Raw genomic sequence first — 27,823 nt, 5'->3', positions numbered from 1 at the left:
GCCGGCACCAGTTGTTATATCCAAAACCCAGTCGTTTTTTGTTGAATTCGAACGTTCGTTTCAGGTTGCTATTACAACGTGTTTTAGTCTGTATCAAAATCGTACAGTTGCTCTATTTGTTTTTGCTTGATCAAATAACTATTTATTTCGTATTCATTTTTCGATAATATAAACTTATAACCGTACGATTTATTTGAGTCAGATAAACTAATTCGTTGTAAAACGTGTCAGATATGATACAGTTTCATGCAGCGAATGCGAAGTTGTAACTGAGGTTAGATCTCAGCGGACGAGTTTGTAACCACTTGTTTTTAACAATATCAGTATCAACGTTGTTGTCGTTATATTAGTAATGCGATTGTTCGAAGTTCTATTCAGTAAATTGAGGAAACTTCATCTCATTAAATCAAGCAAGCAGGTGGTACGTATAAGAGGGGAGTCTTCTTACCGCTCGGCAAGTTTAGATGCCCAAGTAATTACGAGTGAAAACTTTGGCCGCGCATGCAGAACTTTCCTCGGTAAACCGAAAGAGGTACAAAGTCTCCCGAGCCGGAAATGAATAGGCAGTTTCCATGAATTTACCTCGCGAAAATTATACCCTGGGTTCTTCGCGAGTTGCACGTTTCTTCGCGGATTTATTATTACCGTGGTCGGTTGGGCGGGGGTTGGGAGGGTGGTGGAGGTCTCTCTGGAAACGGTGCGCCGGATCAGAATAGAGTTAACGTAACGAACGACGATGACCCATCCACTTTCGACGCTGCCAGGCACTTCGGATTCGATCAAAGGTGTGAAAGTCTTTAGACGGCCGGGAGCGTTTTTAATCCTTTTGAAAAGAGGTGACGATCAAAGGTGTTAAAGGTGCACTCGAGCCGAACGGGATCGCCAATAATATTTTATTAGTGGAGGTTATTCAAATTTTTTCTTGCCGACAGCCACGACTCGTTTACATTTCTCTGAATAATCTATTCGCTACGCGCCGATTAAGTTCCACAGCGATTCAAATCGCCGACTGTCGATATTCGGCCAAGGGACTCGCACACTCTGTCCCGGGTCTTTGCGGACACGCTCGCACACCGACCCGGCACCATCTCAATGGGACCCGCTTCGATGTCGCGGCAAAGCAAAGGTCAATTAAGTCGACGACGATGCAAAACGTTGACGAGTGGAGGCCGATGGACGAGGAGAACAACTAGAACGGCCGAGGAAGGAAAATTGCGATCAACGATGATGCGGGGCCCGAGAATAAATGGGGTTCGCGCCTGGAGATTCGACGATGAAATCAACGAACCACACGTGATCCTCTTCGGAAGATCAGGCTCGAATTTGTGGAGCCAATCCAGCGTATCCAATGACACGCCGGGTAGTGAGGGGTCCGCTCGAAAGTAACGAGGCAAAAGAGGAAGAAAAAAGGAAACGGTAGAAAAGTGGAAGAGATTTTTGAGAATCGTGGGGAGGAGAGGAGATAAGGTCGCGGCATGACGTACACAATGGGGAATGCGTACAGTCGGATCCGAGGTCCGGTTTGCCGGAGGAGGACATTGAACGAAACGAGCAGACCTTGCTAGAACGGGACAGGGGCATCGATCGGATTCCGCTGTGCGGGAGTGCAATGAAAAGCATCTTTAAGAGTAGTACAGCGGCGTTTCGAACGGGGTTGGGGTTGGTTTCGGGGTGAAAGTGGGTTGTGTGTGTAGGGAACGCATGGATCGGCCGACGCGGCACGGTGGGGGAATCCGCGAGACTATTTATATAGCTTGCTATCCAGAAACTTTGCGAGAACAATTTATTACGGATATACGTACCATTTAGAGACGCCAAAGTTATTATGACAGAGAAGTTTATACGCGATAAAGGGACCGGGAGACTTCGTTATTCAATCGATGAGAGAGCCGCACCGGCTATAATGGGGGAGCGTCTTTCGGGGAACAGCTTCCTCAACGCGACTACTCTTTTATACGTTTAGCGCTCGTACTGTTCGTCCGTCAGTTGATGGTTAGGTATAGAAGGTTCCTCCCCTACTACTGCACGCATTGTCGCTATTGAAATAATATAATTTCACAGCATTGGCGTAGTCTCTCCAGTCTGTGAAGTTACAGTTACATCTCACGCCAGTCATCGATGACCACTTCCAACACTTTGTAGGCCGCACCATTCCGTATACGTATAGTCATGATTTTCGTGGTATTTTATCGAAATTAATGTTTGATAAACAGAACAACGAAGGTTCACGTCCTCAGTAATCTCTCCAAGCCGGGTGCACGTGTATTCTCGGAAACGTTTTTGAGGATTTCTCTCCGGATAGAAGAATGCAGCCCGGCGTGTGTAGACCGAAGCGGGAGTTGCGTGTTTTTCCGAGCAAGCCTCGTCCGTTAGTCGATAAAAACGTAAACGTGGCTCCAGCTCCCGGGTCGGCAGATTTGGAGAACTGCTCTGCTCCTCCTTTCGGTCACGCGTCACTTACCAGCCGGCGTTAGGGTCGCTTCATGAAATATGTAGGCTCTTCGCGACTCCCGGTTTATTAGATTTTATCCGCGTCGTTTAATGGCGGAATGATTTTCGCTTTATCTTTCGGACGACGGCGGAGATGAATTTTCAGAGACGGCATCAGATTATTATATAATTCACCGGGCTTTAACTGTATCGCCAGTGTCGCGGCATTCGTGCACAAGTAATGCCTGGTCCAGGAGAGCACAAAGACACCGTATCCGAATGATGTTTCTTTAGAAATAACTCATGACATTGTCTGCGAACTTATCAAAAGGAGAAAATATGTATATTCTTTGGAGAGCATGAAAAATGAGTGCATCGGATTCTTTATCTATCTCTGTCCTGTCTTTCCTTTTTTGCAACGAAGTCGGAAGAGGGAAAATAGATTCTTACTTTATGTTCCCCTGGGAATAGAGGTACGACGCCGTGCGCTCGCGCCCTTTAACTGCGTCGGAATTAAACTACACTTTGATACGCCTTAAATATTGCAGGCACTGTTTAAACAATTGTCTCACTCCCTCCTTTTTTCTCTCGCGCGTTCACCCGGAGTCATCAACTTCTATGGCGTTCATCCCGTAGTGCTGAAACGAAAGCAATACAGTTCGGTGATGCGTTGACGAAGATTTAGGCGAAGGAAATGATCGTATAGAAAATGACAATATCCACTTGTTACGTCGTGGAAACCTGAACGATTTGTTAGCGCGACGCGGGGATAAGAAGAGACCCTGAGAAGGAGAAGCGAGAGATCGCTGGGAGAAGGGGGTAAAAGTCACGAGAAGAGGAAAATGGAGATATCCGTATGTCGAAAGAGATAAGTGAAACGGCGATCGAGTTTAGCGAGATATAGAGGGGTAGAGAGACAGAGGTAGAGGGAGAGAGAGAGAGAAAAAGGCATGTCAGTGAGCGTCGCCGTTGCCAGGGCAATGAATCGCAGATTGACGCAGGCGTCACGACGTCCAGCCACGCGCACACCCGTTTTCTACCCCCTTCGAACCCCTGTCGGAGCGTGCCGCTGCTTAAGGCATGCACTACAATAGACGTTTTCTTGTCCGACGCAGTCGGTTGAGCTTACGAGGTCTACCGCATTATGATTTACACGTAAAACTCCTCTCGCGCGAACTACTGCTCTTCAAGGTTTTACGAGTCGTCAAAGCATTCCTTCTTGAGCTTCCCTGGTCTCTTTCACTTGTCCCTAACGCCGCAACGCGGATCTCGTGTAATTGGAAACGTTTCGTATTATTTCGTTTAGCACGTTACTTACCGGAAGCCTACTAGTACAATCCTCAATGACTACGTTCTAGAAAATCTTCCTTTGAAAATTAATTCCGGAAGTAACGAATGTGGATTATGTTCCCTATGGTGAATTCATCACTAAAATTTCCGATGAATTATTTACAAATTCTCAGTTGTCCAAAGGCGATGAGAGTGTCTTCGGAAAATTTCGAATTCACATCCCAGCCAATGAGAGAAAACAAATTTCTAAACTAGCGGAAAAGTAATTATCGCCAGCTGGAAAGAAGTCGCGTCTTCTCGCAACAGTTTCGGAACCTTGTTTGAAAAGTTGCCGAATGATTCGTCGAATCCGAGGCGGGCGACACAAGTGCCAATTAAATTGACCGGTCTTTGAAGCGGCGAATCGGTGCCCGACAGGATCGTTCCGCCACTTTCGGAAGTTCGGCGCATTTGTGTACGGCCGTCGAAGTGTTCCATCGTTGACGCGTGTTCGTGTGAGAGCGCACTTCGGGGTGTAACGCGTCGTGCCCGGACAAGAAGCCGGTCGTTCGCTCGCTCGCTTGCACGCTCGCAAGTTAGCTAGCGGAAAGGAAATAAAGATAGAAAAGATCGGAGGCGCGCGCGGAATATAGCGTATGTCGTCGCGGCAGTGTCGAGTTTTCCATAGCCGGGGCGGAGGGGAGGAAAAGTTGAGCGAAACTTGGAGGAGAACTAGAGAAGGAAGTAGCGGCATAGACGAGGAAAAGAGAGCGACCGGTTTTCGGAGGTTGGAGGGTGCGACGGGTGTAGAATTGGAATGAAAGGAGGGATAGATTCGGTGGTGGAGAGAGACGGTCGTCTCGTCGATGTGTAGAGAATCGAGTAGTTGTCGCGGTGTTGGTAAACGTAGAAAAGACGAAGGGGTGATGGTAGTGGTAGAGGGTAGCGATGGTGTTGGTAGCGGTACCGGTGGCGGCGGTGGCGATGGTGGTGGTAGTGGTGGTGGTGGCAGCGTGTCCCGACGCCGGGAAAGTTTCGTTGAGAAGCGCGCGGAGTGTGAGAACGCGGCGCGAGCGAGAGAGGGCTCAATGGAGAAAGAGAATAAGAGCGAGGACGGTCTCAGGGTTGGAGGTAGGGAGCGACGGGGGGATGGAGAATGAGAGTGAGTTTGGAGCGAGTCCGGAGGACGGCAACGCGGTGCGGGCAAGGTTTTCGTCTCCAGTTCCCGCTAAGCGGCCGACAGGATTGGAACGAGCTGGCTGTACACGGTTGCACACGCGGGGGGTGAACGTGTTTGTCCAGGTAGCGTGCGCGGTGCGAGGGTGGTTGTTTGCAGCGCGAAAGAGCACACGCGGCATGCGGCACGCGCTACCGACAGAACCGTCCGGCCCGTGGTGGCGTGTGTGACCGACCGAGCGCGGCCGGTAATAACGTCCGTAAAATAGCATAGAAGTGGAGGGGATCTAGAGAAAAAGGGGTGCCGAGGGGGTTGCGATTGTTGCACGCGTTACACGCGTGCTACCCCGTGGTACTCGAATTCACGCGTGGTACTACGGCCGCGAGGAAGCGGAGGGCCGCCGCGAGCGTGCGACGTCGACGAGCGCAGACTGCGTCTTTCTCACCCATGAGCGACGACTGCTCCGTCTCTGCTCTCCGCTCCTTCCCCGATTCCATCCTCCACCCTCCTCCGGGCCGCCTCCTCCTACATCTTCTCTGCCTCCTCTTTCTCCTGGTTTTCCTTCGGCGGACTCCTACTCTCGTCGGTTCCTGTCTCTCTCTTTCTCGTATTCTCTACCCCTAGTGAGATATTGATTTCCCTTAGCTGACTCCCACGAGGGCAGGCGGCAGGCAACCAGGTACGGCTACCTCCGCGAGTAGACAGCTTCCGACGATGAGAAGGAAATCATCGCATGTGTGTCGAGTATGCACTTTCCAAGTTTCAGCGGCCCAAAGATCCCCGAGACTTCGAAAATGGTCCGCCTCGACGCTTCCGTGCGTCGCGTCGTGTCGATCGGTCAGCTGCTGCAAGCCCTGCACCGAACTCGAATCATGCCGCGCTTTTCTCTACGCTCCTCGCCACGCCACGTGTTACTCACGTTCGCGTGTCTCTCGAGTCCGTCCACGGAAATTTTCCGAACATCAAATATGCTCCAGTCGAAGTCTTATCACGGAGCTAACGCGGCCGCAGTCCAACGGCAAACTTTAACGCCGCATCGTCGGAAGAATTCTCGAATGTTGCAACCGCGTCTTGACCTAAGACAAAGTGTCCAAGTTGCGAGCGTGACAATCGTACAACTTGCAAATCGGACCGCGGTTAGCCCGGAGCGCGTGCCCTTTTCGCAAAGGAGCCGCAAAGCCGATCTCCCTAATTAGTTTATGGAATCGATTTCGGAACCACACATTAGCAACAATCTGACTTCCCCTATATACTTTGCTCGTCGAGCACACAATCCTCGATCATTCTCCAGCGCGATTCAATCAACGGTTTCGCCCGTCCCAACTTCAGATTAATTTCCTCTGTTGCGCGTCGAACTCCTTAAATAAATACTTTTCTTCTCCCGCCCTCGACCACCCTCTCGGAGGAAGGGGCTGCTGCTCGGGAATTCGTAGGTATATCCGAACAAAGTTTTGCGAAGTAATCCGCCATCTTGGTTCCTGCGCATTGCTGGCCGGCGGATCCGCGAGTGACTTGAAACTTTTTTATTTACCGCGTTCATGCTTACACACAGAGACAAAGAGGGTCGAAGAGGGGAACTGTGTTTCCCCTACCGAAACTCTGGACGGGGGTGCACGTATCTGTCAACCCCCACCCGGGCTCGTGCCGCCCGCCGCTTTCCAGTAAAGTTTTCCCGAGATCCTGGAGAGACTACGAGCGATGTTGCGGGTGGAGAGAGGGAGTCTGTGCGTGGGAGGGGAAAAGCGAGACCGCTTTCTAGTAGCGTGCGCTCACCGGGATCCCTTTTCAGCGAATTCTAACCTAGTAACGAGTTTGCTCTGTCGGTAACGCCGGACGCGTGCCAGCGATAAACGTGTCGCGCGTGTTACGGTGACAGTGGGATGAGAGTCAAGTGGTATAGGAACTGACGGGCAGCCGCGATTACGGCGTTCGATCGCGACGACTCGCAGAACGTGTCTTTCCCGTACGATTCGACTACCGCGATCCCGCGCGTAATTTAATGAAACGCGCGGATCAGGATCAGAGGAGGCGCGTCAAGACGGATTACACGTTCCCGTGACGATGCCCGCCGAAACGTTCAGTGACAATCGGAACTACTTGTTTGAGCTGGTGATGGTGATCGGATTCGATCGCGGAGAGTGCATCCGCTGACACGATGCTCGAGCTGTGTTTTAGACTAGACAGGATTACTGGATGATCGCGGCAATCGACTTACAACTTACAAATCACGTACGTATCCACCAGTTGCGACTACGGCAATGGTCAACGATCCGAGCGATCCAGAATTGATCTGACGGTTTTCTTCATTCATGGAGGACGGGATGCGCGAACTTTTCAAATTTCAAACCGGCAGATCTCGAAGCGCGGGTTCATCTAAATCGGTTCATCTGGGATTTCGCTGCCGGCAGCCCCGATTAGAGATGTTATTCTTCAATCCGCGTCGCGTCATCCGTCCGCGAGTCGCCTCCACGAGCGGAATAGGTCAGCTGATCATTTACCAGACACTATATAACATTGCTTGTTGTGAGAGTATCAACGCTTTTGATTATCGGGATTCCGAGCGCGCAGACTCAATGTGAGATTAATCCTCTGTGAGCTCACCCCTTCCGCTGTGAACTTACCAATACATGGGCCGCCGGTCGCACGTTCGAAAGTTTCATGAGCGTCGAAAAGTTTCGCAGTCCCCGCAGCTGCGGGGCTTTGATCGAGCACCGAGAAATTTCGTGCTCGTACACACCAGGCCAATTGTTTCTTGCGTGTCGCCGTACGTAAATGCGGGGGCGCACAGAGGGTTGTTCGCGTTCACGGAAACGACCACCGTGATTTTCGTTGGCCATAACGCGTCGAGCTGGTTTTTAACTCGGACGGTCGTTTCACGGGATGCCGGCGTTGCGTTGCACGATTGGCGCGATTCGACCCTCACATCGCGTTTCACTCCATTCCGCGCGGATCGTTCGAATACGGAAAGGGCGGAAAAGTCGCCGTGTTGATACAATATAATGAACTTTGCATTGATGTGTATATTAAGCTCTGCACGCACGAAGCGTTTCAATATTATGTCGGGCCGCTGACAACCGCGCTGAATCGTCGGCCGCGCGCGCGTAACCCGCGGCGTCTGAATTTTCTTTCAGTGATTATTTCGTTTCGATATACACAACATTTTCCCCCCTTTCATTTACATCCGTGTCCATTAACGTTGATTCCCCTTTTTCCGCCTCTCTCTTTTTTTATCCTCCCGTTTTTTTTATTTGTTTTCTTTCTCTTGCTCGTGTTGTATTTTTTTTTATTTACTCGACACGCGACATTCGCGATATCTCCTATTCATACAAATGGATTGCCGGCATTAAATTCGAAGCAACGCATTTTGGTAAAAAGCCTAGCTCAAGCACGAAATCCCCACGGCATGGAACTTGACGTCGTGTTCTCGGAACTACATAAAATATCGTAGCGGTCGGGGTAGTTGTCAAAATCTATGTCATACCGGGGAAGAATACAAAGCGTTCCCACTCCCTCTCCCCCCCCTCCCCCCACTCCTCTCCGCGTACTCCCCCCGTACGCGAATCAAAATGATTTTCGAGAAAAAAGAGCGGGCGCAAATTACGCTCGGCAGTTTTTCTGAAAAAGAATTCGTGTATACCGGCGTGGCCACGAGAACGCCGCGTTTTGAATCGCGCATAATTGAAGAAGCCATACGTATAAACATTCGCTGCCCCATTCGGGATGATAAATCCATGCAAAACATTTAGTAGGAAAATCTCTCCCCGAGAGTTCGCCGCGTAGGCCCCGCGATCTCCGGCCGCGATGAAAGCCAGGCGTCGGATAAGAAGTTCTTTCAATCTTTCCGGCCGTTTTGCATACAATTAAAAGATAATTTATCACAGTCTGACATCATTTGCGTGCAATCTTGCGCGCGGCTGTTCCGCCGTCCGCGGTAATTCGCGAATAATAATTATCGCTAATTAATTCAAAGAAAACGTGTCAGCTATGAAAATAGAGAACGGGCGTCGCAGCTAAAACAATTTTTTTATCCCCTGGACGGTTTTCAATAGAAATCCTGCAGCTCGTAGAATAAATTGTGCGGGGTTTCATTCCTGTTGCAAAACGCATTTCAAACGGTGGCGCGCGTTTTCATGGACTTATAGCTTCGTGAATCTTTTTAATTTTGCCGGAGAGAAATCCCCGCGAGAGAGTATTACACGTTTTACAGAAGAAACATTGATTTTGGCAAGTTTCTTCGCGCCACCGATGAACCCGAAGCATACTACTTGAGTTTTAATGCACAATGTGGTATTCTGTCCCCGTTTAGTGGCACCTCGCAGGCAGCCCGATGTATGAAAAACTAGAGAGACACTAATTAAGCCGGTATCATTACGGTTCCGCGGTGTAATTCCGCGTTGTTGGCATTGTGCTTCGAATTCCGCCAAGTGGCTGTTGGCCGGGGCTTTTGGGATCCTCCGAAGCGTGGTCCAAGGCCTTTCAACTCAAATTCCACGCGCGTGCGTCTCATCGTCGAGGTTGAAGTCGTCGTCAACGACGTCATGCCGTAATCCTGGCTGTCTCCTGTTGTTTTCTCCGACGCGCCTCGCAAGAACGCAGCTAGAAGTTAATTCGGTGTTTCGTCGCCGTTGCCACTTTTTTACCGTGTACGCGCGAATATCACCCGGAAGAATCAACCCCCGATGCTTTGTATCATTGTCTATGGTGCCCCCTTTCGCAAAAGGCGAACGCGGCACGCGTCTAACAACGGGAGAAGACACTCATTAAGTGCGTTGAAATCTGCCAGGACACATTTATTGTTGTCTTGCGAGGAAGTGGTCAGAAACGTTATTATCGCGCTCGAACAATACCATTGTTTTCAGAACTCTGTCACTCTCTCTCTTTCTCTCTCACTCACTCACTAAAAATGAGAAATAAATTCTTTCCGATTCTTATATATATATAGGTGAACACTTTATTAAAAAATGATTACAGAAAATATTCGTCATCAATAGACTGCGGATTTTATGCAGTTGTAACAAAATTTGTAGCTACGATTTAAAATAGTAAAAAGAATTTAAGGGCTTATTTTTCAAAAGTGCTAACCTTTCATTGCTCATATAAGGAATATTTAAGATTTATGTGGAGTTCCTCTGCTCATTTGTAAAATTCTTGAAATTTATGTGAGACATTTTAGACTATGTATAGACTAAGTAATTAATTTTTAAGCAATATCTTTAATTTACTGGCAATCAGATGCCCCACGTAAGTAATGGAGGGTTACACACCATCGTGTAACCGTGCTAGCTATAAACCAATAAATGCGTTAAAATATGTTTGTACATCGCTGACTAGTTCAAAACTTATGCTGAATGATGTTGAAGTTACTTAACGGAATGGTAATCAAATAGAATCTTGTTATCAATATCAAGCGAATAAGCAGGGAGAACTTTTCAACTCAAGGAGGAGATGACATCCTTCGTTACCTTCGATGCATTTACAACGAAAATTAATTGACCTTAAGCACAAAATGATAATTTATGTAAAACCGGAATCAGGGAATTTCAATATTAGTGTTTTGCTAATTGTTAAGAGGACACTCTGTACCTGTAAAAGAGCAAGTGAATATTTCCATTGAATCTGATATTTGCAAACTTTCCTAGAAATTCAATACTTAGCGCGACAATGATTTTTAAATAGTATCTGAGGACAAATACGGTAAAATTGCGCGATATAAAACGCAGCGTAATTAGCGATAAAATGTCTGGCACGCAGCGCATTTTATAACATAAAATTGTAGATCTTCATATTTTCGGCCACTGGATTCTGGTTTTGTGAATCAAAAGAATTTCCTTGTGTTCTGCAGAGAATATTCTGTATAATTTATGCCCGGTGCTAGATACTCTTTCTTCTCTTCTGAATAGAGTATGACATACAATTCATAACGTTATAATTTCCTTGCCTCGAGTGTTTACACGTTTCCATTTAGTAACGAGTGAAACGTACCGTGAATTTCGGAATTCACATTTTTGCAACAAACACTGCCAGGAATGTGCAGGTACTTAAAACATGATGCATTCATGTTAAGGTTTAGTACACTGGTTTAATGCATTAATATGCACTGTATACGAAAAGAAATGTCACCGAAATCATTTCATCCGATACTATACACACTAATGAGGATGTTAGGTAGACGTAAGTTTTTTTTCGGCCGCGGGAAAAACATTCGGACAGTTTCTCAAACGTAAATTTATCGTTTTTATAACGAGAAGGATAGCGGAGGAACTTCGGAACTTGGACACTAAATAAAAATTGATAAGAAACTGCTAACCTGTCTCGAACTTTACACATAGAATGTATTTGATTATTCCAGCTCCTCGGAACTCCTACGTCGACGCCATGTTTGCCAAAGACGCGACATATAAACAACGATAAAAGTTAATATCGCGTCGTTTATTCGATCTATTTTCTTTTCGCATCTGCCATAAGTTTAAGTTATTGTTTAGCAGACAAACGTGTATCGTAGCTTCTTCGGTGTCGTCCATAAATCGATAACAAACAATCGACCATTTTTGACCGAGCAATGGAAAATATAGGTGCGTGTTCGATCATTAAACGTTCTGTTTACTGAAATCACGGGCATTTAGAATGAGCAATGGAGACAATATTTCAAGCTCCAGTATCCGCTCGCTGGTTTTCGTGCTGACTCTTGGCGAAAAGGCTCAAAAACGTTGAGAAGTTGCGGATGCGGGGACAGATGAATGGGAAGTAACAGATAGCCACTCGTGCGGCTATAATACACAGGCAAAACTCCGCGAGCGTATTGGCGTTCCATAAATCGATTTACCTCGGAAGAAGCTGCCACGCGTCGACGTATAATTTGCAATGCTGAGTGCCATAATTTTTATGTAATACAATTAATTAATACAGTTTATCACAATTCTATAGAATTATTGAGATTACACTCAAAGCTGCGATAATACAACAATTTCTATTAATAAATCGCTGCAAATCGAGAAAACATATTATCCCATTTAGAGCTGCATTTACAATTTATTTCTTTCTTATTTATTTCGCGTTCTACATTATACATATAATGATTGTAGAAAATTTTGTATTTATCTGTTCACATTCTGTCATAATATCATATAAAAATCGTTATATTTAAAGCTGCATTTATAAATAAATTATGAATTATGAATAAAAATTACAGAAGCTTTTTGAAATGTGCACAAAGCTTCCCTAATTTTTCTGGACACACTGTGTTTGCTTGGTGGTTCTGCAGAAAGGAAGTAAGAGGAAAATGTGGAATAAACTTTTACAGGTTCTCGTGTATCAGTAATTACAGGAAGTAGTATCGGCAGGTCATGTGGCCAGACGCATAACCTTCAAATTCGATTTTCTCAAAAACGAAACCTCAGACAACAAAATTTCATTCGACGTTTTCAACTTATTTTAATTTACTCCAGATCGTAAATACCCTGTACAAAAATCATTCGAAGTTGCAATTTTGCAATTCGCTCAAAATCGAACAGATTCGTAGAGAATAAAAATTCTGAACAGTTCCAATGATCGGTAAAGTACCTCACCCATCTAGTGTTATTCTGTGATTTTTATTCATATATTTTTATTTATTTTTATTACATATTGTATTTATTAATATTTATTTTATTCATATATAAACACAGTGTAAACATTCCCGTAAAATCATATTATCGAAGAACGATAAACTGCAAGAAGGGGAAGAGCAACAGAGGTGCGGTCTCGTTTGAGCGACGGCGGCGGTGCAGAAATAATAGTGCAAAAAAGATAGGAGGTTCGAAGTTGTATCGTCGGTGAAATTTTCATCGGATTTTTCGCGGCGTCGAGCTTGCTTCCAGAACGCGATTCGATTATCCCTCTCCGTGGCGGGATAAGTGAGGGATCGTGGAACGGTAATGCCGTCTTTAGATATCCGTTTAGGTAGTTACTGGTGACTCGGTGAATTTCCCTTGCGGGGTGATCCAATTGTTTTCGCTTAGAAATCTTCGATATCGCAGCGCGGCTGTGTATTCCATCGTTGCGGCCGGCCATCCTTGTTTTCCCCGGATCCCCGAAATCAAAGTATCGGCATCAGCGCCGCGTCCCGACACCGCCGGAGCGAGCGAAGGAAGTTTACGTTGTAAACTTCGGGTCTTAAGGGTGGAATTATAGTTGAGTAGAGCTTGCGCTAAGCCACGCAGTTGTTACCACGGTGAGCGCTTTAAAAGTTGGTCTTGGGGCATTCGTGTTCGTACGTGGGTGGGTGGCCGCCGCTCGTGAAACGAGGGGGGCAGAAGAACCGGTGAAAGAAGAAGTAGAAGAAGAAGAAGAAGGGAGAAGAAGCCAGAAGAAGCGAGAACGCGCGATTGGGTGGAAAGGGACGCAGGAACGTGGTTAAGTTGCCAGGAAACTTTGGTAAAACTGAAAAGTTAATTTCGTCGTGTTAAATTACTCGAGCGCTCGGGCATTAAACTTGCAAAAGTTGGCCGGATGACTGAAATACGTACCTACCGCCGCCTCCCCGTCCATTCTGCCTCTCTCGTTCAGGTTTCTTCTTCTTCCCTTCCCCCTGGGGCACGGCCATTGTGTTATCTAAGTCCCGATACTTCCGCAATGATGTACTTATTAATTAGTTCGCGTGGTGGCATCGGGTAAGAATAGACGTTTCGTAGACCGGCTCGTACTTCGACATTGTGCTCAAAGTATACAGTTTTCTCTTGTTAGCATCCCGCACTTATCCCCGCCACTCGATAGCTCATCCAATAGCATCCCACTTTGTCTTTAGTCTCGTGACAACGTCGAATCGCCGGCCAATAGCGTTCGTTGCTCGATATCGTCTCGCCGCGTCCCCAAATCGCAAGATGCTAACAAGGGAAAACCGTCGAGAAAAGTACGTTGTTTTATCAGAATGTTTAGGGATTATAAAGTGCAAATATGGAACGAGATGTCGGGAGTTAAGCGGCACGAGTTTTGCCAATACGAGACTCAATACATTTGATCCCCCGACAACGTTGATACTATCTGTTCCGGTATCGTCTACACAGAGCCTGCGGGCAACTTAGCAATCATCTGACGCCATGCCGACCATTCCCTTTGTATTAGAATCATTCTCGACAAATTGGATGCCGCGCAGTAGGATCGAACTCGGGCACTGATTCGCAGGATTCGTAGGTACGGAGCTATTCGAAGCTGAAATGGTTCCAAGAAATTCGAAAATTAGGATCAATTCTTGAATGCTGTCCAGGTTCTCAAGATAACGCAAGTTTCAAGGATTTTTGAGGACCCGTGAAAGCCCGCGGACCTGTTAAAGTGTTGGGAACTTGGAGAATCTGCAATGTCCGGGAAGCTGCCGGCTGCTTCGAGGGCTTCGGGATATCTCAAAATGTTTAGGTTGTCAAGAGATCTGCTAGACCCGGAGTTTTCCTTAGTTCTGGCACCGATGTCGCAAACAGTTGGGAGACTTTAAAGGTTTCAAGAGAAGAACCCTACTTTTATAAAAAGGTGTCGAGGTTCTCTTTTTTTTCTTGGGGATTCTTGGGGATTCCGAGATCACAGAGGTTTTGAGATACTCGCAGGATCTCTAAGATACTTAGAGGATCAGAAGAAAGATAAAAGTGTCACAAATATCCTTTTCTTATGTATTATACATACATATATCGTATAGTTTCAGACAGGCAACAGCGTAGCACCTGCGAAACTCTTCTGGTCCTTCGAAATTGGAACATGTTTGATATTGGGAGTGATAGTATTATTTTCTATCGAGTTTCGTAGGTCCACATGCTGTTGTAATTTTCCTAATTTCAATAAACTCGTTATGGGATGCATTATCAGTAATTGCAATCATTATCATATTATCTTGAAATTTCTAGCACTGTGAAAGCACCGGTTATTTTAAGTAACAGTAGTTGAGCGTGCTCTCGAGGAATATCAGTATTGGAATTACAAAAATCAATATCCATTTCATCTCTACTGTGCACAAAGTGTATACATGGACATTTGGGTGTGTACGTATGTTTACTGTATTGGTTTTTAGGTAATTGAATTGAAATATGCGGAAAAATAAAATCTGTATTAATGCCGCGAATGATTATAGTAACAAATTTATTCGTTTATTGGGGACGTTTTTTATTTGAACAACTTTATTTGTCTCCACTGTAAACTTCGCATCGAGATAGACAACTGCAGCGAGCATAACGGCATTAATTTGCTTGATGTGTTTTGCTGTTGCACCATCTCCACTTTATACTACTTATACGTCTGACAAAAGGACATCTGCATCTACTGCAGCGCACGTATCGAATCGACCGCTGCGAATACGAAGACGGATGGACCGCGCCAGAAAGATAGGTCAATCTTATAATCTAATATCTGATGCAATACGCAGATAATATTGTCTGCTGCCACTCTAGATATAAATTCCAATCCAATCCCAGAAATCATCCTTTTATTCCGTATATCACCTACACACATGTAATCTTTTAAACACACCATCCACCGACAGTTATTTAAAAAGTTTTGAGCATCTATTGTTTGCTGCTGAGGATTTCGTTATAAATCTCTAGATGACGGTTTCATTAAATTGTATAATGAATAATTTTAGTTGCAAGTGTAAACAAGTTCAACTTCTAAAATTCTGCTGCGGAGAATTTGATTATAACATGTTCTAATTCTAACAATTTGGTTATCATTGCTAACGTATATAACTGTGATTAACAGGAAGACACTTGCAGCTTTTCAATGAGAATGCCACTTTTAGAAAATAATATTCATTGTAACCAAATTTATTTTTGGTACGATTGAATAAACTATCGAGTTATCCCTAATATCGTAATGCAATTACTTCTTCTGGGGTCTATATATAAATAATTTTCTGATTTTTCCACTAATAACGTTGACTGTCTACCACGAGCTATCAATTAGTAAGCAATCTGGTTATTGACGTCAACTACAAGCTCATTTGTAGACGATGATTTCGTGTTTAGAGACAGATACAAAAATACTCGTACCAAGTTGATGCTACTAATAATTTAGAAACATCGTGTCCTATTTTCTAACGAGACAAGGAGGGAGATATACATATGTAAAGAGGAAGATAAAAAAGTGGTATGCCGAGATGTGAAAGCAACATCAACAAAATGACCATTACATTTAATATATAATGACCATAATAATTTAATTCAACCATTAAATTAATTCGAAGTGGATCCTGATGTAAACTTATTTGGAAACATACATCTTTAGCAAAATGAAATTTTCAGAGTGTGTTTATTTTCGTACAAACAGATCGTAATTAAAAAGTGTTCTAATACGTGATCACACTACTAAAATCTTTTTCATAATTTTAACGTAATTTTCCTTGCCTTTAATGGAATTTTGGGGATTGATTCCACTTCCACCCTAATTCGGACATTTCATCTGATCGTACGAAATCGGAAGTATTATATTTACTCGTTTCACACTTGAACATTTAGCAATTCATTAAACACAAAGGCATTTAGCAATGTATGAATTATTTTGAATAATAGTACAGTAATTTTTAGGGGTGCCTTAGAGACGACAATCATAAGGTGTTAATTATCTCAATTTTCAAGCTGATGGTGTCGCGATTGTGTTCTGGGGCATTCGAATAATCCTCTGAGCAATAGCGTTTGCAATCGAATGTTTCGTGGCAGGGGTGGTATCCCGTTCATTCATCGGCGGGATAACTGATTACTCCAGAAGTGATATGCGGGGTTCTCGCACTTTCCCTGGTTTTTCTATCCGAATTCGGCCGGTAAGGTCACGGTCGTAATGTTCGCTGATACATTGTGCAGTGCTATAAGAGCACTCGGTGGAGCGTGTGTGTAGGGATCCGGCGCGTGCGTAAACACACGGGGAGAACAAACTTTCGTGGCAGCGGTGGTGGTGGTGGTTGCAAGGGGGTGAGAACCACCCCACCGGCGTTCCCGGTGGCCGACAAGCGCGCCGAGCGATCCACCACCAGCACCAGCACGTGCAGTCAATTTTAAACGCACCTAGACACGCTCGCACGTCTGCTCGGTTTGGGTCATTGAAGAGCATTACTTCTCGCTCGCGATCGAAACGCTCGCAACGCTCGCAACGTGAAACACTGCGTCCCCATCGACGAGCGTTTCAAATTCGATAATTGTTCGCCGTTGCGGGAAAACCGAGTCGTTTCCGACGCAATCTCAAAGTCTGTCATTTTTGTCAGCGATCCGAATCAATTCTACCAGCAAATTCCCATGCGCCATTAACATTTTGCGCACCGAAAACCTATTTATGCTTTATTACACTGAACGCCGTTTACATCGTTTGTCTATTTTTGGAAACTTATTCTTCAAGGTACGTTGCCTGGACACGTCAGTTTTTTCTATTTGAAATGACATTGAAGTAACGACTTTTATTTTATGGAACCACACGTTCCTCTAAAATACAGTGAGTGATCAAATTATTATAGCCGTTTGCATACATTGATGAGTTTACATTAAATCAATTTTTATGTGTAGGTCTAGCTATCCTAGAATCTTGTTATTTTTATGAACAATTTTATGAAGTATTAAAATTTAAATATAGGTGTAACGACAGTATAGGCTACAGTATTCTTCACATGGGTAATAAATATATTTTTAGTACTGTGGCTCCAAGAGTCTGAACACCCACTGTAGTTACACAAAAAACTCTTGGTTAATGTACGTCCATTCTCATTTTACACTTTAAATATTTTATTCGTAATCTTATATTTTAAATAAGTTCATCAAATATTAATATTGAATATTAGAAAAATCGTCAAGGCCATGTGCTGTAGTACTTGTACGAAGTAGCATCGGCAGGTCCCGATCAGGGTCATCAGTAAATAGCATACTTGATGATCTTCAAATTCGATTTTCTCGGAAACGAAATAAATAAGCTGTTTTATCATATTTTATGTAACGATTCGATGAATGGTTTGTAGGAAGTCGTCATTATTTTTCACGTATAAAAAAATCGATAAATTAATTAAGAAATTATTTTTCAAATCATATATCTGCACGAATACTACGCAAATATAAAAGTCCAAACGGTGTGCTATTTGTTTCGATTTTTAAGGAAGCATTCCCCGGCTAATATTTGCGTAGCATTTTCAAATTATTTTTGCTGTGATAGCTTGATAAAATGCAACATTCTCGGTTAGAAAATCGATGAGACCGATTGTCGTTTGTCTGAGGAATCGTTTATCGATTTATCGAGATTCGCTGTGTACAGACAACTGTATAGTGAATAGTTTGATTACGATCGTTGGTTTAAACGTTGGTAGGAAGATACTGTCGTAGAGCAGGTTTATATCGTGGTCAGCGTCGCGGCGCGCGTCATCCTCCGTCTCGCTCTGCTCCCATTCGTTCCTCTTTGTCTCGGAAAAGTTTCCGGTGATGAGCTTTGTTGGCCGTTTCCCCTGCAGGACGGAAAAGTTAAATGCGAAAGTTTTATCCGATATCCAGCTCCACGACACTGCTGGAAAAAGGGAATTCGAGCTCGTGCACGCGCGCTCGTCGTTACGTTGAAATTTGGATATCTACGATATCTACGATAATTATAAGGTATATCTACGTATAACTACCTATAACTATTATATAATTATAACATGTAAGTACGTATAACTATAATTATAACGTATAATCACGTATAACAATAATTATAACATAACTACGTGTAACTATAATTATAACTGTGTTCTGTATTCTATAACAATCGAAACGAGTTCAATCTTTTCTAAATCTTGTATACAACTCCTCTCTTGAGGAACGAATTCCAACAGCGCGCGTGCCACCGACGCGGTAAAAATCAATAGAAACGGCTAATTAATGCAATTAACAGGGATAACGAAATCATTCGGTGTTTATTCATTATTCATTACTGTGATCTGTCATAAATTTCGTTGTAATAATTAAAACGGTTATTATGGCCTTACTAATTGAAATGCTATTTATCGATATGTATGTCGCATTATTTCCGGTTGCTATTACATTAAACGCCCGGCAGCGAATACATATCTCTCGACCGAAGTTGTTGAATAGTTCATTGTTTTCGTAGCATGGCATCGAAGAAGACGAGGCAGGACCATTCTATACAGCATTTGCTCGAGCTGCCGACCAACAGGGAGACAAAATTACCGCTGTATTCGACCAAGGAGCCGACCCAAACGCCGCACGTTCCAACACCTCGACAAGTCCCGGTTACCGTCCTCCATCTCTCACCGAAAAAGGTAAGTGAAGCATGAACGTGTACTCGAATGAAAAACTCTCTTTGTCGCGATTCGATTTGCAGAAACCTAAATGTCAATTACTTTTTTCGACTCCTTCCATTACGTATCGACCAATCCCTATACCATCGCAGGACACTGTGAATCCGTATTAAGCGATCCTCTGGTTTACAGCAGCTGGAGAAAGACATTTTTCTGGTCTCACTTACTCCAATTTCACCATCCTCCATACTCACTGATTCCAAACTTTACACGATTACACTGCCTTCCGACCAAACGAAATTGTACTGTGCACATCATTACGATGGTTTTATAATTCTATAATCACATATACTATAACAGTAGAAAAATACTTCTTTCCAAAGAAATTTTCAATGAACATGAAAATAATTTTTCTCGTTCGCAGAAGCTGAAAAATTAATGAAATGATAGCATCAGGTAGGAGGATAACGACAGTTTCCAGAAAAAAGTCAATTTTGAATTCCATCTCTGAATATCAGTAATTATTTCAAACCGAATTATTCGGCCGATTTACTACTGGAAAGAAAGTAATTTTTCAAAATCTATTTATCCGAATTCTAGTAATAAACGCGATTTTAAATTGTTTACAGTTACATTTTGTATCGAGCGTAATAATCCAATCACGCAATATGCTGTTTGTTATGATGTTGCAATGCAGAATAAATAAATTTACCAATTCGGTGTTCGATTTGAGTACAGTTGCATTGGAATTGCGACGAATAGAATATTAAAAATTAATGGAATTATGGCCCTGGTAGACCAACGAGATTTTTTACAAGAAAAGTCAATCTCGCGCTCATTTTTTCAATATGTACCAGTAATTACTTTGAAACGAATTGTATTCGTTATATAAAAACTGAGAAGCGGCAGAGTAGGGTTTCTCCGTCGGTCTCTAGATTTCATTAGTTTTGTTAATGATACGTACATTTTAGGCAAGAGCGGGTTGTAGCGAATGAAATGTAATATTCAGATTTTTCGCCGTTTTACGATAAGTTCTGAAGTTTGCGCGGCACCGCTTTAAATATGATCAAAGGGAAATTTTAAAAAGCACGGTACACCAGATATATTCTTAAATTAAATGCGAGCATTTATTAGCAGTTAGAACGTGGCTGCATAAATGTGAACATTTTGAATTAATGACTCGTGAATGTAATTTATATTAATCAAATATGTATACGTTTCTATTTATCATTCACGATAATCGTTGTTACAATGCCGCGAACGCGATTAATTCTCCTGAAAAAATAGCGGGGGCAGTTTCAAGAATCGTCTTCCGATAACTTTCATCCCGAAATGCGATTACGTACTAATTACTTGTAATGCAGAAAATTGCCGTGAGATTGCGCAGTTTTAATTGCTTGTAGCGTTAAATAAAATAAGTGAAATGAACAGCGAGCAAATTATCTTTTGAACGTGGAAAAAGTGGGTTTTGACGAGAAGCGTAAAGTGGAACCATTGTGGCCGCATAAATTGCTGACGTTTTACTTTACCCCGGTGGCTTTTTTTATCGATCATTCGGCACGTGGAACTTTGTTATTGCCCGCATAAACGTCGATGCGAGTTCAAATTTCTGCGCTACGATTGAGTGGATAAATTTTTATACAATTTGTGATCCGATTTTCTACGATTAATTACATTCCCGTTCGTATGTGTTATTGATTACAATTAAACGGCGGTCTTTATGTATTTATAACAAAAACGAATCGATATTTAATATAATAGCAAAAGTAAGAGAATTTCAGCGAATCGCTGTATAATATTATTTTGCAACTTGTTAAAATTATAAAAGAAAGAGAGTTGCTTGTAATTGATGCAGAAACTTTTCCTTTTGCAAAAACATAGGTAGTCGGATTATAAACAGTCGATTCGGTACAGTAAGCACAATATTACTTTGCCTGATAAGAAAGAAGGAGTTTGCGTTTTTATGGAGGGCGATGTGTATATTATTCTTTACATAACGTTAAACACGCGCTAGAAAATCTATTTTGGCTGATTGAAAAACTTTTTCTTGTTGGTGTACGGCTGCTCTTTTGTTTCCTTTTCGTTCTATTTTATCCGACAGCGAGTCATGAAGAGGGATTCACGTAACTCTGTAGGGGAAGCTTCGGCTTCTCTGTAAAATAACGATTTTTAAAGTTTCTCGAGGAGTTTCAAACCTGTTCCCACCCGAGATTCGCCGACGAAGTTTGCAAAGTTTGAACCGCGTAATTGGTGAGGAAAGGAATTTCCCTTAACCGTGTAATATGGAAGTTACGTTTAGTGTTTCAATAACATATTGGAATGGTTCAAAAACCTCTTAAGTTTTATCAATAATAAATATGTCCATGTTTTCCGATTTCCAAAAATGTAAATCGTATGCAAACTTGTGTTTATAGCACGAGATATGCTGAAGGTAACTATTGAATTTATCGTACTAATGTACAGTAAATATTCTATAGTCCGAGATATTAACTGGGTGTTAAAATGTTAATACATTGACGTGGTGGATATAAATAAATTAAAAAGATTAAAAAATACACCTAGTTGCGAGGTATGATACGTCGTTGTGTTATGTTACCGACGCGACGGTCGGAAAATTTCCTATTACCCGCAGTAGTTTAGGGCGCAAGCCCTTTACCGCAAACGAAATTCATGTCACAGACTTTAAGGTCAGTCACAAACTTAAGATCCGTACAGACTGACTCTGTAGAATTTTTTTTATAAATATATTTATTTCTATTAAGAGTAATAACAAAAATATATAAAAGACTTGAATCGATTCGGATCCATTATTTACAAATACATGTGTAAACTTATATCTATGTCAATTAGACTGAAGGGGCCTATTCACGATCAAGCATTTTGCGCAACAATGCCTATTGCGCAATATGATTGATCGTGAATGATAGTGATTGACTGATTGCGCAACCTGTTGTGTAAAATCAGAATTTCCTGATATTTTGTGCACAACAAATGGGTTGCGTTGTACTGTGAATGGCAGTGTTGCACAAATATTGTCAGACGAGTCTCATCACTACTAACAATAAGTGAAAAACTGAATGATTGCTCAAATTATGTGTCAACCTGAATACAATTTGGATTTGCGTAACACCATGTTACACAATAATTGTTACGCCAAATTCTTGATCGTAAATAGGCCCCTTTATGTACATGCTATTAGTTGCCCTTTTAATACATTTATCTTATACTCTAATATCGTTTACATCATAGTATTAGTTAAGTTTTTTTTAATAATTTAGTCTTTGGTTTGCTTAAAAAATAACTTACATCTACCGGAGGTTTTATGTTAACTCTTTCCAATTTTCTAATAAATTCTTGTTTGCCCTTTTGGTATAATGGACAGTCCCATAATATAATATATGATGCATACTTTGTCCAATAGATCCACAATTATACATATTTCAAACTTTCTATTATACCTTTTCTAACCAATGATTCTTTAGTATTATAATGATTTGACCTTTAAACTGCTACCTCTTACAATTAAATAGTAATTTCACTCTTATGAAATCATAATTTATTTCTTGTTTCGTAGAATCTTGCATAATGTAATATATTTTTGTAATAAACTGATTTTTAAGATTATCTTTAAATGCCTTCCAAAGTTCACTATATATCTGCTTAAAATCTGTATCAGGAATTTTAATTTGTTTATTATAATCAGTTATTATCGCTGTTTTTGCTAAGCAATCTACAACTTCATATCATTCGATATCTCGATGCAAAGGAATCCACATAAATTCTACTTTACTGTCGTCTGTACATTTCTCCTATAAGCGGGTAGACTCGTTTCCAGGATTGCAAGGGTGCGGGATGCGCCATCTCATTTCTCGATAATGCAAAAATGGAGTTTTTCAGTAGTCAAAAGCAGTAAATAAAAGATCAACCTAGGTCGCGATCGCCCTCGAAAGTCCTATTTTTCGTTCACGAGGCGTAACTTGCATTATTCGGAAGCATATAGCTGTCGCAACTTTATGAAAATAGCTACATGCGCAGCTGTATGCTTCCGAATAATACAAATTACGCCTCGTAAACGAAAAAATAGGACTTTTGAGGGCGATCGTGGCCTAGATCGAACTTTTATCTACCGTTTTTGACTATCGAAAAACCCCATTTTTGCATTATCGAGAAATGAGATCGCGCATTCCGCACCCTTGCAATCCTGGAAAAACGAGCCTCTACTTCCGCTTATTTTTACTTTTTAAAATATAATTATTAGTTTTAACATTAATATTTTTACTTGTTAAAGTTTGTATTGCACTAAGAGAGTCTGTGATTGTAATACTTATATAACACTTTTGGCATCATCCATACACAAATCCAGTGTCATTGTAATGGCATAGACTCTGTAGAAATTGCTCTGGCACAATAGCGGACTCTATCGAAATTGAACGGTCAGCTAGTGTACTACCATACATGACGTTGCAACACAAAAGGTGTGTGTAAAATTAACATTTGGAATAACCTGATTTTCGCGCACGTTTAGACGTGCTTGACAAATTGGAAAAATCTACGGGAACATAGTACCTATGTTACGCGCCTGAGCTGGCTCGAGAACTAGAGCCACCACGGGGAGCGGCACGTGCGGCCGTGTTGAGGGGGCGTAGCCTTCGGAAATGGGCCGTCGCGGAGGCCTGATTTAAAGAATGGAATGGATGATTTAGGGACGAGAGACGAGAGGAGCAATGGAATGAAGGAAGAGAGGACCTAGGAAAAGGCAAGGGAGGAGAGGATCTGGGGAAGGAAGGTAAGAGGAAGGGATCTATGGCAATGAGGAAGAAAGGGGAATAGAGAGGAAGAAAGGATCTAGGAAAAGAAGGGGGATCTAGGAAAGGGAAGGCAGCATGTAGGGTGCAGAGGGGATATAGGGAAGGGAACCAGAAAAAGGGTGCAGGGATAGGGTGAAAGAAAAGGATGAAGGGAAATGAAACTGAGGAAGAAGGATAGAAAGGTGGAGGAGGGAAGGAAATGCAAGGGAGTTGACCAGAGTTCCACCACTTCCATCGATGACTTACATACATCGGTACCCCTGGTGATAGGATAGACATCCCTCGATTGATAAAGCGCACAAAAATGTCCTGTATCTAAGAGAGTATCACAATAAGTCCAAAACTGTGTTTTATACTACTATGGTCCATAAAATGAGGATGATGTAAACTGTTTCCAATTTTTACGTAATGGAATCAACAATGTGTTCTGTCAATGTCGGCATTTTAGACGACATAAAATTCCATCTTGTGATTGTGATTCAATTCTATGTATATCTCGTTTATGTTACCATATTACACTACCTTTTTTTTTTTTAAACGATGATTGCATACCTCCGCTGTCCCACTTTTCGCATTCAGCGGAGGTATTTCATCGTTCCCAGTCCACTTCTGACCATATTACAATACCTACGAAAGCTCGGATTGAATCACACACATTGTTGATACATTACCAACGAAGCTGACATGAATGGTAATCTCCCATATGGTAACTGCATGAACAAAGTATTTATGTCAAATCGTATTGGAAAATCTTAAAAACTCGAAGTCAGCTGGGCCAAAAAATGTATACACTTTCCATTTTCTTCCTTTTTCTATTCAACCTAAAACCAGACCAATTGTCGATATATTTTCTGTCGGTAAACTTTGAGGGTACACCGACTGTTAATGAAGGTTTTCAACCCCTCATCACAAAAACACATTCATTATATTGTAAATCTATTCCTATATCTCATCTGTACTTACACAATTGTCAATTATTATGCATTGTCTGTATTTTTACTACGTGTCTGATATTGTTGATAGTATACCGACTCAGTCACGTTTAAATACGTCGGTAAGGGAGTTTCCCAGAGGAAAGGATCTTCTATTATCGACGAATCCTGCTGAACAGGATTTCGCAGAGTAGGTTCACGGGATGTGCGCTACAAGTGCTGACAATCAATGTTTTGAAAATGTACTTACACATTTAAAAGTGGTAAAACAAATACTTAGTGATGACTTTACGATAAACAGTGAACATTAACACATATTTACGGTTTCTTATTAATTGATGAATGGTTATTTCGTACACAAAAAAATATACACATTAATGAATTCTTTCAAGTCACTGTAAATTGTCCTAGACAATTTATTAAAGAAATCTTACTTTTGTGGTGTGTATATGTTACGATGCACACAATTTTAAACATTGAATATTTTTTCTTCAACACTTAAAAATATTGCTTATTGTAATAATTATACTTGTTCGCATAATAATAAGATCAGAACATTAGACCTATCCATAGTGTTAAGAAAATGAAAAAGGTAAAATATATTATCTTTTCGCATGCAGAACAACAATCTATGGATTGTGTCTTCACAATATACACAAGCTGGCGGACAAAATGTCTATTCGAATTTTGCTGAGGATCTTTCGTTGGGGTGAATGCACGTGCTTTACGGGAAAATAATTTGCTATTGAATTCCTGTGAATGGAACTACGGTCTGAGGCGTCTTAAGCATACGCAAGGTGGTGGGCGGAACTGAATTTATGATAATTGCATAAATCAGAGCTTTCCTCCACAATAATCATAATCTATTGGGATAGTTGTGCGAAGTTAGCTATTTAGCCAACGGCGCGCATAACGGAATGAGGCCAAGGGATTTCGTGAGACCGTGAATAAGATAAAGTCGACGTTGTAAGCATAGACGAACAACTTGTCTGTGTTGTAAGGTCGGGTAGGAAAAAATTTTCATTTTATTCCTACCTTATTTCGAAAAACCTATCTTTTTTCATTCAGTAACAGTTACATATTATATATAATATAAAATAGAGAACTATATACAGTATTATGGTTGTTGGAATTAAAATTTTATAGCTTATATTCCAAGTACAAAACTTGTTTTTGTTAAACTATTTTGCTTTTACGATTTTTCATAATCATGAAATACGAACTAGGCAGGATTCTACTTCCCTTAATTCTGGTTGTATTACATATGTATTTAGAATAAAAAATTGGTAAAATAAAACGTGAATGTAAAATATGGATTTTTAAAAATCAATAATGGACGTACCTTGCATCCTATCTGGAGAACGCGGCTACAGAGGGTGCCACTAGTACATCTACCCTCGTTTCCCTCGTTTGGTACGTTCAAGTCTCGAGGTAAATAAAATAATTTCAACCCTAGTTCATTAGAATATTTAAATCAATGATTTCAAACACTTCAACCTATATGTATATTAAAAAAATCGTGAACGTAACTCTAATAAATTCATTATCTCTCGGATGGTGGCATTTAGGTTCACTTCGACCTAGGGGTGCAAACATTTCATCTAAATTTCAATTTTTAGTAGCTACTTTAAACTGTCACACATTCATATTAGGTCTGACAATAGCTGAACTAAAATAAATATGTATGTTCAAAAATGTATAGAAAAAATGTACACTTAAGAATTTGAAAATATACTTAATAATATGCACTTGATAATGCAATTGTGAACAATATTTCATCTTTTTCATTCGCATTTGATAAAATGAAGTATGCTACTTAAATATAATATTAACTTCTGGAAAATAGTAAAATGTACGTGATACAAGTAAAGCATAAATTGTGTATAAACACCCAAGTGCTCGTAAGTTCGCCTCAATGAAAGGACACCATTACGAAATTCTACTATGAGGTTTAAGGGGTCGTGTTATTTTATGCTTTCATAAAGGGGTGCAACATTTTAAGTCCATTTGAATTGGTGCTAACTCCCCGACGATCGTTAAAGATCGTCAACAGCGTTAAAGCACGATGCTCCTTCTTCCCCTTCGTCCTCTCGGCAGTGGGAAAAACCAACGAGTGATAGACATTTCGAAATCGCTACTGATTTCTTTATAAACGTCCCGAGATGCGAACCTCCGAGCAATTCGCTGCGCGCTGCTGGAATATTAATGCTAAAATCTCCGCCGACTGAACTGGCGAGGCTGTTACGGTTACGATTACGATTATGAGCAGTCATCCTTCTTAAAGGAGAACCTTTACAGCTTCGGTGTAATATTCTTTCAGGATTTCCTCGGGCTCCTTCGTTTTCACAGATAATTAAGCTCCGCCATTTGAGAAATCGTTCTTACTAATTATTTCCTCTCGTACGTGGCCATTTCTAGTAACATTTCATAGTAATGTGATTCATTCCATTCATGGACATTTTTATTTAACAAATTCATGGCTATACATTAAGACGATTGTTTTGCAAATGAAAGCAGCTGTGAATTCTAATTATCTTTTTATGAAGTATTCATGTTTAGAAATTCAAAATTCAATGTTGTCCATCACAACTATGACTCTAGTCATTGAAGCACTCATAGTGTATTTGATTAGGATAGTTTCAAGATAACAAGAAATTTTTTTTGTATAAAAAAGTAGGTATCAACACAATCGAATTTGTGAACACGTCCGCTATGTTTGCCACAGGTGGCTGACCATTGCTGTCTAATCCTCCTTAAACTAGTTCACACCAGTGTTGGGCAAATTTTATTTTAAATAATAAATAATTAAATAATAAATAAACGTGTGATTTTAATTGCAAATAATAACTAAACTTTTTATTTAAATAAAAATTATTTAAATAATTCCAAAAATGATGTATTTATTATTTCTTATTTGCAAATAAAAGATTATTTATTATTTGGACTGAGGTGGAAATCAATTAAATAGTTTTTGGTCTTCTCTTATTTCTTG

General features: G+C 41.6%; 1 protein-coding gene across 4 annotated transcripts in view; it reads left to right on the top strand.

The window, feature by feature from the left end:
• The first annotated feature begins 693 nt into the window (after nucleotides 1-693).
• The window catches only part of LOC143207473 (uncharacterized), a 398,430-nt gene continuing 371,300 nt past the window's right edge, over nucleotides 694-27,823 (top strand). Inside the window, exons 1-3 of one of the 4 annotated variants that reach the window (XM_076420989.1) lie at nucleotides 694-5,123; nucleotides 6,666-7,105; nucleotides 18,941-19,112. In XM_076420989.1, the coding sequence (XP_076277104.1) occupies nucleotides 18,942-19,112 (171 nt within the window). In that variant the 5' untranslated portion in view covers nucleotides 694-5,123; nucleotides 6,666-7,105; nucleotide 18,941. Of the gene's footprint in view, nucleotides 7,106-18,026; nucleotides 18,448-18,940; nucleotides 19,113-27,823 lie in introns of those variants that run through there. The other 3 variants (XM_076420988.1, XM_076420987.1, XM_076420990.1) reach the window with 3 other exon arrangements.

Source organism: Lasioglossum baleicum, chromosome 3 (genome assembly GCF_051020765.1).
Source record: "Lasioglossum baleicum chromosome 3, iyLasBale1, whole genome shotgun sequence".
Lineage (NCBI taxonomy): Eukaryota > Metazoa > Arthropoda > Insecta > Hymenoptera > Halictidae > Lasioglossum > Lasioglossum baleicum.
Note: the sequence above shows the minus strand (reverse complement) of the source record. Positions and strands in the feature narration are given on the sequence as shown.